Raw genomic sequence first — 14,040 nt, forward strand, 5'->3', positions numbered from 1 at the left:
CATCTCCTATCCAGTTTACTTTGTGCGCAAAATTTTGAAAATGTAACAAATGATATCCGATAATGTTCTTGAGGCCCGAAAACATGTTGTCATGTATGGAGCTGAATCTGAAACCAAACCCAGGGCGTTGTCGAACTCAATGTTGTAATCTTTCAAGACACTAATAATAGCTCTGCTACAGATAGTACAGGGACATCATTTTATTTTACTAACATTTTTAATATTAACCTGTCTATACCTTTAGAGAACCGGAAACACCGTTTTCGCTACCCCCTTCCACAACTGGAGTTCGATGATACTGGCGTAAAACGCACACATCACTTTACTAGGTATAGGAGGGAAGAAAAGTAGTTTGTCCATTTACGTAAACTAGGAAATATCGCAATTTTGAGTTCGATAATTTTCATTAGGTTTTTATTTAATCAAAATGCAGTACTGTATTAAGAATAAGTGTTTTTACTCACGAACTGAGTTATCCATTCGGACGTATTAATTATGCAGTGTATATTATATTGTTACAGCACATTAGCGTACAATATAGAGAATGAAGTTAAATTGAAAAATAATCATAATATGGATATTTAAACACATTTTTGAAAATGGTGGCAGTTCATTTCGATACAGGCTTCAGTTCTTTTGTGCGTATTATCGCACTATGGACTATTACATCTAATTGTATTTGCCAGTTTCGTCCTTCGTACTAGTAACTCATGTTGAAATAATTCTGTACCTACTCTATAAAAGAGTACCTTACGTACTGTAAATTCAATCTTCACTTCTGCCCGACCTGCACAGATAAAATTACTCAGACATACTATCTACTGTCCGTCCAAGTGGTTATGCCGCAGGATCATAGAAAGGGGGGAAATCACGTGACAGTTAATTACCTACTTAACGAGGTCCTTTTATTTAAGTTATTTTAAACAGTTGTATAATATTGCGTAAACGTCCAATTCCTAACAGAAATTAATGTTTTCAGAAAAGAGTTAAGACAGCCCTGCTTTTACAGAGGGGCAAACAGAAGCAGGTGGAGGAAATAGGGACGCGACGTAGGCAAACGGACAGTTACTTACTTACTTACTTACTTATTGGCTTTCAAGGAACCCGAAGGTTCATTGCCGCCCTCACATAAGCCCGCCATTGGTCCCTATCCTGAGCAAGATTAATCCAGTCTCTACCATCATATCATACCTCCCTCAAATCCATTTTAATATTATCTTCCCATCTACGTCTCGGCCTCCCCAAAGGTCTTTTTCCCGACGGCCTCCCAACTAACACTCTATAACGGGCAGTACCTGTGCGAAAATATGATTCAATATTGAAAGCTCTTTCGTCACTGGTTAAGGCGAACATATTTCTGGAACGTACTATACTCACTCAGTACTGTTTGTGTTTAAGGCGACTTTGACTGTATACGCTTGGTTCTGTGTGGAGGACGGTTGGAAGTTCACTAGTAGAGAGGGTGGGAGTGAAGTACATTAAAAAACTCAGGTACAATAACAATTGAAGTAAAAATAAAATGATGTTCCTGGACAATACAGTATTAACAACACGTGTTTTTACTCACGAACTGAGCTATTCATGCAGACGTATTCATTATGCAGTGTATATTATACTGTCTTGTACCACATTAGCATACATTATAGAGAGTGCATTAAAATCTTAAAATAATCAAAATCTGGATATTTAAGCAAATTGTTGAAAATGGTGGGTGTTCATTTCGATAGAGGCTTCAGTTCTTTTGTGCATATTATCGCAATATAGCCTATTGTACCTAATTCCAATTTCCGGTTTCGTTCTTCGTACCAGTAACTCATGTTGTAATAATTCTGTACTTTATAACAGAGTACCTTACGTACTGTAAATTCAGTCTTCACTTCTGCCCGATCCGCACAGATAAATTTACTCAGACATGCTATCTACTGTCCGTCCAAGTGGTTATGTCGCATGGTCGTAGAAAGGGGGAAATGACGTGACAGTTAATTACTTAACGAGGCCCTTTTATTTAAGTTATTTTAAACAGTTGTATAATATTACATAGACGTCAAATTCCTAAGAGAAAATATTTTCAAAACAGGACTAGGACAGCCCAGCAGAAGCGGGTGAGGAAAATCGGGATATGACGTAATCAATAGGACGCACAGTACCTGTTCGAAAATATGTTTATACTCGACTATGCCGAAATGTAGTAATTATACACCTGGTAGCAGTCCTTTAATGCATATCATTAAAGTACACCTACTCATTAAAGTACAGGTGTTCATCCAATGACAACTCAGCTTACAGGTGTTCAGCCAATGACAAGTCAGCTTTGTACCGTTATAAAACCGATTATTCTCGGATATGCAATCGAAAGAGAATTAGCGAAAAGTCACGGAGGCTGGAAATCCAATACTGTCGCAGTAGGTTATGTCCTGTTACTATAATAATTAGCGTTAATTGTAAATAATATTCAAATAAATTCAATTTGTCATCTCGTTTTTCAATGTCGAATTCAATAATCAAGGTTATATCAAGTTTAACGGGATTACATCAAGATCAATGACATTATTGTTCCTCGGAAAAAATCAATACTTTCGCGTCTGCGCACATCTCACAATTCACGACCTAGAACAAGGTCACTTCCGATCTTGTCAGATACAAATAAAATGTATACATCTGAATAATTTCAAGTTAGAAATATGGTCGAGCATAAAAAGTCGTATGAAACTTGCCTATAACGGTAATTAAGACGCTCGTATGAATATTATGAAACTCGCTTGCGCTCGTTTCATAAACATCCATACTTGCGTCTTAATTACTATCATTATAGGCTCGTTGCATAATGTACTATTAAATAATGAATGCTCTTTTCACTGGAAAACGCGACCATATTTCTGGGACGTACTGCACTCAGTACTGTTTACTGTGACCGTAAGACGACTTTGCATATGCGGCCTTGGTTCTGTGCGGAAGATGGGTGGAAGTTCACTAGTAAAAGGGGTGGGAGTGAAGTACAATAAATAACTCAGCTACAATAAAATTTGAAGTAAAAATAAAATCATTTCCTTGTATAACCGTTCGACATCGAAGAATACACTCATTTCTCAAACTTTAACACATAAGTAGATCACCCGAGTCTGGCACATACCTTTAAAGATAGAAATAATGGAATTAGTTTTATTTAGAAGTATGAAAATACACACATTTTTGTATATCTATAAAACAAACAGGGCTGTAACATATGTAAAAACAATCCTAGTCGTAAATATACCGGGGCATCATTTTATTTTTACTAACATTTCTGATATTAACCTGGCTATACCTGTTTGTTACCTCCTTCCACGACCGGAGTTTGATGTCACAAACAAATTATTTTACTAAGTACAGGAGGGAAGAAAAGTAGTGCATCCATTTACGTAAGCTAGGAACTTTTACGATTTTAAGTTTGATTATTTTCAATTAATCAAAATAAGTACAATATCAACAATAAGTGTTTTTACTAACTAACTGAACTACACAGGCGGACGTATTCATGATGCAGAGTATAGTATACTGTCTACAGCACATTAGCATATAATATGGACAGTGCATTTAAATTGACTATTACACTCTTACTACGTCATACTACTTTTGACCAATAAAACGGTACGAAAGGACGTATTTCAACCAATCATGGCTGCTTATCGCACAATTTTATCGCGTCCCTAGCATTTGTTTAATTTTATCGCGTCCCTAGTATTTGTTTAATTTTATCGCGTCCCTAGCATTTGTTTCTTTGTTTGCCAACATTTGAAACTGCGCTGGTCTGGGCGTCAAAAAAAAAAATAGAAAATTACAAACCACTCCAGTCGATCCACAGCAGTTTCAAATATGACTCGCATTGGTATTCAAGAACAAGAATTAATAAAAATCACTGATCATACCTATGCATCTTCTGAAATCCGATTTACAAATAAATGAAGAGCACCATTCGGAAATCCTGAATAAGTTGAATGCACCATGTAGGCCTACATCAACGAGTTCCACTTCTATTACGCACACGTCCAATATAACATCAATTGAACCACCAACCACATTCAAATTTGAAAATTTTACATTCAATAATTATTCCTTTTAAAATTAGGGGAGAGTCGGGTAGTATCGGATATCGGGTAGTATCGGACAGTGCGTTTCTTTCATCTACAACCATATGGTAGTACCTGAATGACAAGGTTACGTTTCTCTATGCGACATCACAGAAACGTAACCATGTCAATCAGGTACTATCATCGTGTGGTAGATGAAAGAAACTCACTGTCCGATATTAGCCGATGTCCGATACTACCCGACTCTCCCCTATTCATGTTTATTTTTTATGTCATCGTCGTTAATTAAAACTTTTCTAACACTTGTGTATATTATTTAGGTTATGTTATAGCTTCTGCTATATGATATTATGGATAGTCACGTATCAGAGATTGTTTAATATTAAGATTTATTGGAAAATCATCTGTCAAGTGACGTTGATTACTGGGATTCGGATAATTGAAGTGGAATGCAACTGTTTTAATAAAAATGAAACTGAATCAACAAAGCCTTCTTGACTAGTAACACTACCATCGTGATATTATAAATCGAGAACTTCTCGACGAGAAGGCATTGTTAGTAATCATAACTCAGTACTGCCATCTAGCATGCATCTAGCGTAATGTTTGTAATGTTGAGATGGTACAATAATACATTTGAAGACAGTTGTATTTTCGTAAGTCAATTAATATTTTATTGTAGTGGAGTACTTCGTTACTTCTAATCTTTATATAATTTATTCTAATCGTGTAATAGTCAATTAAATCCCACTCGAGTTTTGATTTTCTCTAGATAAATCAAAACCTCTAGTGAGATTACTGTTGAAAAATAATAAAAATATGGACATTTTAACAAATTGTTGAAAATACTGCCAGTTCATTTCGATAAAGGCTTCAGTTCTTTTGTACATATTATCGAAAACGTTTTTAAGCACATCTTCTGAAATTGAATGTATTGTTTCTTGAATGTAATTCTTAATTTCTGCTATTGTTGTAGGCTGTTCAACAAACAACTGTTTTATAGTAACTCCAAAAGAAAATATGCAAACCACTCAAATCAGGCGAGATGGGGAGCCATAATCCTGCGCCCGCTGAAATAATTCTATGCTTACTCTATAACACAGTACCTTACGTACTATAAATTTAATCTTCACTTCTGCCCGATGTGCACAGATAAATTTACTCAGACATGGTATCTACTGTCCGTCCAAGTGATTATGTCGCAAAGTCATAGAAAATGGGAACTCACGACACAATTTCTTAACGAGGACTTTTATTTACATTATTTTAAACAGTTGTATAATATTACATAGCCATCCAATTCCTAACAGCCAATGTTTTCAGAAAAGAGCTAAGACAGCCCAGCTACTTGCCTTTACAGCAGAAACGGGTGAGAGAAATCGGAATGCGACGTAATCAAACGTACACACATTATCTGTGGGAAAATATGATTCAATAATGAATGTTCTTTCTTCACTGCAAAATGCGACCATATTTCTGGAATGTACTATACTCACTCACTCAATACTGTTTACTATGACCGTAAGACGACTTTGACTGTTTATGCGGCCTTTGTTCTGTGTGGAGGACGGGTGGGAGTGAAGTACATTCAGGAAATCAGGTACAATAAAAATTGAAGTAAAAAAATAAAATATCTATGTAGAAATTGTAAACAAAATAATAGAACCTTAACATTTAAGAGATTTTCAAATCCTGAGTTAATTTTTATTTTAATGCAGTACTTACTTTTTCAAATATTCTCGCAGGGCTGAATGATACAGTTTATTCATTGGAATGTTGGCTCGTAAAGTAATCTTCACCGTGTCTTCGATAAATTCTTTTTTTTTTTCTTCACGAGTATTCTTTGCTTTGTTTTCGAGCTCTGAAATTGCTGTCTGCCGTTTAACCCCACGTTGTTCTTCAGTTGTTTTTGAAAGAGAGTTTTCCTTTGCGGGTACGTGTTGATTACATTTTATGTGTTTTTTTTTCTAATACATCTCTTTTCTCCCACAAAAATCTCTTATTACACAATTTGCACATTAGAATATTTGAATCGCTTAAACTAAACTCCTCGCTTTATAGCTTTCCGCTCGTTGTTTAATAGTGATTTTGCCTCGGCCCATGTTCATGCAACTTGCAAAAATGAAGAGGACAGAGAAATAACAAGCAACAATATTACTTTCAATGCTACTGCTTACCTGGTATGTCACTGCCTCCAAACTTGTCTTTGTAGATGTTCATGTAACCAATGAATGAGAATTGATACACATAAATAGGACTTGTCGACTTGGCTGCCTGTAGCTTAATAGTGCAGTACACATTTCTCGTGAACTCGACTTCAGAATCCAACTATAAATTGTGATAATAATAAATTATTAATAATATGTTTTGATTTATATCATTAATATACAAAGATAAGCAAATAAAAAATTTAAACTTTATTCTCACATCAAATATATAGAAGCCAGTTACAACAAATCAATGTAAACGGATTTCATAATAACAACAACGACCACTTTTTGGTATTAGAGATTTTGAATACATGTACCGTAAGTCCGCCAAGTATCGAAATGTAATACAGCTGTGTATAGAGAAACAATTAAATAAATAAATAAATAAATAAATAAATAAATAAATAAATAAATAAATAAATAAGCAAGCAAGCAAGCAAGCAAAAGCAAGCAAGCAAGCAAAAGCAAGCAAGCAAAATCAAAAGCAAGCAAGCAAAAGCAACCAAGCAAGCAAAAGCAAGCAAACAGAAACAAGCAAGCAAGCAAGCAAAAGCAAAAGCAAGCAAGCAACCAAAAGCAAACAAACAAAAACAAGCAAGCAAAAGCAAGCAAGCAAGCAAAAGCGAAAGCAAGCAAGCAACCAACCAAAAGCAAGCAAGCAAAAACAAGCAAGCAAGCAAACAAGCAAGCAAGCAAAAGCAAGCAAAAAAAGCAAGCAAGGAACCAAATGCAAGCAAGCAAAAGCAAAAGCAAGCAAGTAACCAAAAGCAAGCAAGCAAATACAAGCAAGCAAAAGCAAAAGCAAGCAAGCAAGCAACCAAAAGCAAGCAAGCAACCAAAAGCAAGCAAGCAAGCAAAAGCAAGCAAGCAAGCAAAAGCAAGCAAGCAAAGGAAGCAACCAAAAGAAAGCAAGCAAAAGCAAGCAAGTTACCAAAAGCAAGCAAGCAAAAACAAGCAAGAAACCAAAAGCAAGCAAGCAAAAAACAAGCAAGCAACCAAAAGCAAGCAAGCAAGCAAGCAAAAACCAGCAAGCAAAAGCAAGCAAACAAGCAAGCAAGCAAGCAAACAAGCAAGCAAGCAAAAACAAGCAAGCAAAAACAAGCAAGCAAAAGCAAAAGTAAGCAAGCAACCAAAAGCAAGCAAGAAAACAAGCAAGCGAAAGCAAAAGCAAGCAAGCAACAAAAGCAAGCAAGCAAAAACAAGCAAGCAAGCAAAAGCAAAAGGAAGCAAGCAAGCAAAAGCAAAAGCAAGCAAGCAAACAAGCAAGCAAAAACAAAAGCAAGCAAGCAACCAAAAGCAAGCAAGCAAACAAGCAAGCAAAAGCAAGCAAGCAAATCACAAAAGCAATGATAATTAAATTAATTTTCATCATTTTACTAGCTATCTCAAACCTCAAGTTAATTATAATTGAATTAAATTAGCTCATAAATTAAGTTACTACTTTACCTTACAGGTTTATCTAAATTTAAATAAATATGTAGTCTACTAGTCGTTAACTTAACTGAAGAATATTGCTGGAGAACCTTTTAAATGTAGTGTAAATATTCGTAATTTATATATGTATTGTATTGATTAAGGCTGGTTGAGTGGAAGAGAAGGCCTTATGGCCTTAACTCTGCCAGCGAAAATAAAACATTATTATTATTATTATTATTATTATTATTATTATTATTATTATTATTATTATGATTATTATGATTATTATGATTTCTGGCCTTTTCTTAGTTCGTTTTGATATCCAAGCAATTTCACCGACACCTTACACACTACTGATGACTATATGTAAGCAAATCCCGCAGTCTCGAAATTTGGCGGAGTTTACTTTTTTCTAGCCGCCACACCCTCCTATCCTATTCACCCGCCCATACCTTATGTACCACTTTCGTATTAATCCATGTGTTTTATGGACAGGGATTGGATTTTAATACAGGTGAGAGGGGCGAAAAATACAAAGTAGGACCTTTTTTTGTAAAGCACGTAAGGTCGAAAGATCCATGCACTGGATTTAAGGGTAAATTCTGATAGTGTAGTTCATCTGTATGTATAATATTTCTTAATAAATCCACATCTATCTATTTTAAGGGGTTAGGTAAAATTTTTGGAAATAACATTTTTTCCTCCATTACAGTATTTTTTAATTCAAAATAGTGACAGTTCACTGTGCAGTGATGAAGTGTTTCCCTCATAACTCATAAACTTGTCAAGTTTTTCTTGTTCACTCTCTTTTATTTTATTGTTGAAACTCGTATTAACAATATCATGCTTTTTCACCTACATTCCTTAATAAATAATTTTTTTCTATTTTGTGTTAGAAGAAAATACTGATATTTGACCTTTTTTTAAAAGGAATTTATTTTTTATCAGGCAATCTATCAAAGATAGAGAAGTGATTTTGCATCATATTGTAGTTATGACATGCATAAATACACACAAAAAATATCATCACAGAATTTTGGATAATTTTTTAGTTACGAGGGAAAAACTTCATCACTACACAGTGAATGGCATCATTTTGAATTTTGAAAAAAATATATCATATAAATAATTTTTTTAATCGTAAAAAATATTTTCTTTTTCATGTAGCAGAAGAACAGTGTTTTACACATAAGCGTACACTAATTTTCATTTTTGTACAAGATACAGTAACGCAATCCTTTTTGATAATACGATAGACTTGCCGATGGAGTATGAAAGTCATTTTTACGCGTATTTATGCTGTTAAATTAGTTACAAAGTTTTAACGATTACATACGAGGACGATTACGTACGTAAGAATATGAAATAATTCAGTAGAGAAAGTTGGTGAATATGATGAAAATAAGTGGTATCATCCAGGATCATTGTTATTCAATTAATTTTTTCTTCGTCCTGAAAAATTATTTTCTGTACTGTCACATACGAGGTTTTATAAAAACGATGATATCTTGTTGGACAAGGCGAGAATTAAATACAGTATGTAAGTGAAGAGGTAGAAGTACTTATTTCTAGTTAATTAAATATATTATACCAAAAATTCAGTGGCTTCTAAAATGGGTAAGAAGCTGCTCTAATATTCCCCTAATATACTGGATGTTCATTTCAAAGTGTGTCATGACGTCACTGTTGATGAGTCAGCGATTGAAGCGAGTTTCAGCTTTTGTGTCAGAGAAGTTGCCTATTAATCAAGGAGTTCAATCTGAACTTGAGAACGTGTACGGTATAACTTGAAAGTCGTAGCAACAGATGGCGGTCTGTACGGTCTGTGTGCTACCATAACCTCTTTCGAACTGTGTTTTGCGCGGCCAAGTCGTACGCAGGGTATTTGTTATCATCGGTTGCGTACGGCAACATTCCACAATACAAATCAAATGCTCCGTGTCCATGTTGACCGTCGAAGTTAATGTCAACAAATACGTAAGTAATCGTCTTAACCCTTAACCTAAGCGTTACTTCGGCGCAGAGACTACAACGTGTTCATAATATGTGCGTCCGTTTCGTCTGCAATATTCGCCGGGCTGATCACGTAACACCATCCCTCGAAATGTTGTCCTGGCTCCGTCTAGAAGATCGTAGGAAAATCCACTGTCTTTCCCTTCTCTTTCACATATTACATTTCTCCACTCCTGTCTATCTTGCGTCTCGTTTTCAAAATTTATCCACCCATCATAACCTAGACACACGATCACAACACTCCTCAATATTATCCATTCCCTCCCACCGAACATCCTCATATTCATCTTCTTTCACTGTGGCTGTTCCTCGACTTTGGAATTCCCTACCGAGTAATGTCAGGGACTGTCAGACATCAAATCAATTTAAGAATAGGTTAACGAGATATTTTTCTAACAATTATTGTCAACAATAATAGCTGTTTCAGGTTTCTCAGTGTTTAATGGTTATATATATCACAGATAAATATATAAATTATCTCATTATTATTATTATTATTACTATTATAATTACCATTATTATTATTATTATTGTTATTATTATTATTATTATTATTATCATTATTATTATAACTATTTCTTACCAGTGTTTATTATTGTCACACTAACATTAGTTATCCAATTTTCATCATTTACTTTCATGTTGTTTTATGATCTAGATATTAATGTAATAACTATGTAAGCAAATGTATTTAATTAGAATTAGAGTCTGGCTGGGCGGAAGAGAAGGCCTACTGGCCTTAGCTCTGCCAGATTAAATAAATAAATTATTATTAAATTATAAATTATTATATCCCGACAGTATGAAAAAACTCACCTCAGTACATGTTTCGAAACAGTTCACATTCCTGGCACTACCGGCGTTATCATATGTATCGGTAAGTACTCTTCTGAATGAACGCCGTACTTGCCAGGCAACTTCTCTGGCAGATAAGTAATACACCTCTGCGGAAGTGTAGGAATATTGAATTCTCTAGGCTCATCGACTAGCCACGTGACGGCATACAGCGAGCCATGACACACTTTGAACTGAACACCCAGTAGAGTAAACATTCATGACTAAGATAATTGTATTAGTAAAGCTTTCATCTTTGCAGATAATTGACATTAGTAGCAGTAATGATATTTATGACAGTACTTACATTTATAAGTTGAAGTAAAGTTGGATTCGTTGAACCTCCGAAGTAAAATTGTCTAAGCTTGACCGCAGCTTCTGGAACTCTGGGATCACTTTCCTCCATACCAAATTCATTCATGACTATCGACTCTGTTTTATTTTGTGCATCCCCCAAAAGAAGCTCTTCTTTTAAGGCTTTGGAACAAGAAATCACAGTATGAATTATTAGTTTTCTTACCCATAAGATAATCTGTGTCTGAACTGTACAAGTTTATTGCAAAAATAAAATGGCAAGTTGATCTTAAACAAATTTCAAATTCAAATTTCAAATTTCGAATTAAAATTTATTTACAATTTACATTTGAAATGAATACATATGAATAGATACCCGAAATGAGCATATGTTCGTGCTCGGGTACAGTCCAGTAGTCTACATAAATTTTACAGAGAACAAATAATAATGCTGATGATAGAAATAATAATAATAATAATAATAATAATAATAATAATAATAATAATAATAATAATAATAATAGAATAATCGTGACGGAGATGATACAAAGATAGTAATACGAAATAATTCATTATCAATAATAATAATAATATTATTATTATTATTATTATTATTATTATTATTATTATTATTAGTGATAAAACAGATATTTACAATAACAAAATAAATACTAAGACGGATAAAATAAAATATAAAACCAATAGCGAGAGTTAACACAACTTAAATAGACTAAGCATATAATAACCGGAAAAAAATGACGAACACGAAAATCAACTGAAAAGTTCATTGTATCGCAGACGACAGCAACCGCCGTATTGACATTGTGTTATGCATTATTGGTAGTAAGGGGGAGCCGAAAGTCTACGTAACTGCCGTTCTCTTCGAATCTTCTCGTACAATCATGGGAAGTTAATGAAGGAAAAACAAAATGTCTACGAGTCAAACTGTTCATTATTACCAGGAAAAATACAAATAATACTGAAATATATTAACCAAGTTTCAGTTATAGATCTCCCCTTTTGTGTAAGCGGTATCATATCAAAATATTTTATGAATGGCGGCGAAAATATACATTTCAAGAACTCTCTAGTGACAAGTACAATCAAGTGTATCTGTGGCGATGCTAAGAAATCATTTATTGGAGATATACACTGTTATTAATTAAGAAAATGATCTATTTATATTTATTACAATGTTATATCTTATAGGTTACATGCATCAGATAAATACAATAAAAATTAGTACCATATAATGCTAGTAACACTTAAAAAAAGTAATCAAATTTATCAAATATTATACAAACATTTTCACTTTATTTTTAAACTCAAGAATGTGTAAATTGCTTAGATCTGGATTATTTTTCAATACTGAATTGTATAGTCTTGGTTCATAATGCCTACTGTGTCTTAATCCAGCTGTAAATTTATCTTCCATTTAAAAAATATCTAATTTTACTCCCGGGTAACCATGACGAGAAAAATCACAATTGTAGAAGAGAAACTGCAGAGATTTACTCGATTCTGTGGCAGAGTAAAATGAAGGAGATGTCATGTCATCATAACACTTCCTGAAATTCTTCATCGTTCACCATTTCAATTGCTCGTCATTGGAACTCCCTACCTCATACCTTAAGAGGCTGTCAGATATTGAACTGCTTTGAAAAGCCGGTTGCCAAATAGACTGCTTAGACTGACAGCTTTCTTAAAATATAATTTTTCCAATATACGATTTTTTATTTTTAGTATATAAATTTTCTCTAATATTTTCATAATTACTTCTATTCACATCACTGTAATTATTTGCATATTGTTACTGTATTGCTGCCATTTTTATACAGTATTTACAATTGTTCTTATCAATAGAAGAAAAAGCACTGATTCAATATGAAAAACTTATTAGATTACCAGGAAACAATTGGCATTCATACAGTCCTCTCTGTAGGTTGAAAACTCAAAAAAAGTTTCATATCCATTGTTCAAGAATTAAAACAGAAAATCAATATCCCGAATTTAAAATAAAAACCTACAAATTAAACCAAACCCTTTAACTCTATTAAATATAGAATATAATCTAAATTTAACAGAATAAATACTGAAATCAGAAGTAAACATTGAAATACTAAAACAATTGTCTTTAGAGACAATTAATATTAGGTACCCTCCACAAAACTGGCTTCATTTATACACTGACGAATCCTTGATCTCCAGAGAACAAGGTGCCGGTGCAGGTGTTACGTTCTGTCTCTTCTCACTTTATAGATCTCTTGGGTATGGAACAACAAGTTTTGATGGAGAAATCATTGCAATAAGTGAAAGTCTCAGGAATCTTCTATGCCACATCAATAAATTTAAAAATGCAGTTATATTGTCAGACTCCAAAGCAGCTATTCTATCAATAGTCTCTAAACACACGCCTTCATCTCAAACAGCAGAAATAACTAAAATGCTCTCTCAATTAATATCACTCAATAAAAGAATTGTATTCCAATGGATACCATCCCATTGTGGAATCCTGGGAAACGAGAATGCGGATGCTTTAGCAAAGAAGGGCAGCACTGCTACTTATAAACCTGTTACTAAATCTACGTATTACTCTGTGAAAAGATTTATTAAATCTACATACTTAGACTTCAACAAACAAAATTTCATAACACAATCTCAAGGGAAAAAGTGGAACTCTCTGCATCAAAATCTACAGTTAATTCCCGATTTACCACGAAAATCGTCTGTAACTGCATTTAGATTGGCAACAGGCCATGATTGTTTGGCCAAACACCTGCATAGAATTGGAATATATCAGTCCCCTAACTGCCCATTGTGCAACTCAAACAAAGAAATGGATTCGGAACACCTCAAAATCTGTGCTTCAGTGGCTGGCCATGATAATATCTTTGAAAAATAATGGAGTGCAAGAGGTCAAATGACTTTATTGTCAAACGCCTGGCATTAGAAAACAACAACAATTGTTCTTACACTGCTTGAGTGAAAGAGAAGGCCTTATGACCTTATAAATGAATCTATTGAATAGAAATATAAAAACTGTATGTACAAATATGGATGGCTTCTGTCCACATGTTGCATAGAAGTGTGCATGAAAAAGTGAGGTTTATGAGGTGATGAGCATGAGGGTTAGGTAATGACATGTCGTTGTTTTTATGAAACCTCCTATGTGGCAGTACAGAAAATAATTTTTCAGGAGAAAGAAA

General features: G+C 34.0%; 1 protein-coding gene across 2 annotated transcripts in view; it reads right to left on the reverse strand.

Annotated features, from left to right (window-relative positions):
• LOC138696778 (juvenile hormone esterase-like) overlaps positions 1-14,040 on the reverse strand; it is a 100,339-nt gene that overhangs the window by 51,166 nt on the left and 35,133 nt on the right. For both annotated transcript variants that reach the window (XM_069822176.1, XM_069822175.1), the window contains 2 exons: positions 10,848-11,017; positions 6,245-6,395 (listed from right to left, as the gene is read on the reverse strand). In XM_069822176.1, the coding sequence (XP_069678277.1) occupies positions 6,245-6,395; positions 10,848-11,017 (321 nt within the window). The remainder of the gene's footprint in view (positions 1-6,244; positions 6,396-10,847; positions 11,018-14,040) is intronic.

This window comes from Periplaneta americana, chromosome 3 (genome assembly GCF_040183065.1).
Source record: "Periplaneta americana isolate PAMFEO1 chromosome 3, P.americana_PAMFEO1_priV1, whole genome shotgun sequence".
NCBI classification, from domain to species: domain Eukaryota; kingdom Metazoa; phylum Arthropoda; class Insecta; order Blattodea; family Blattidae; genus Periplaneta; species Periplaneta americana.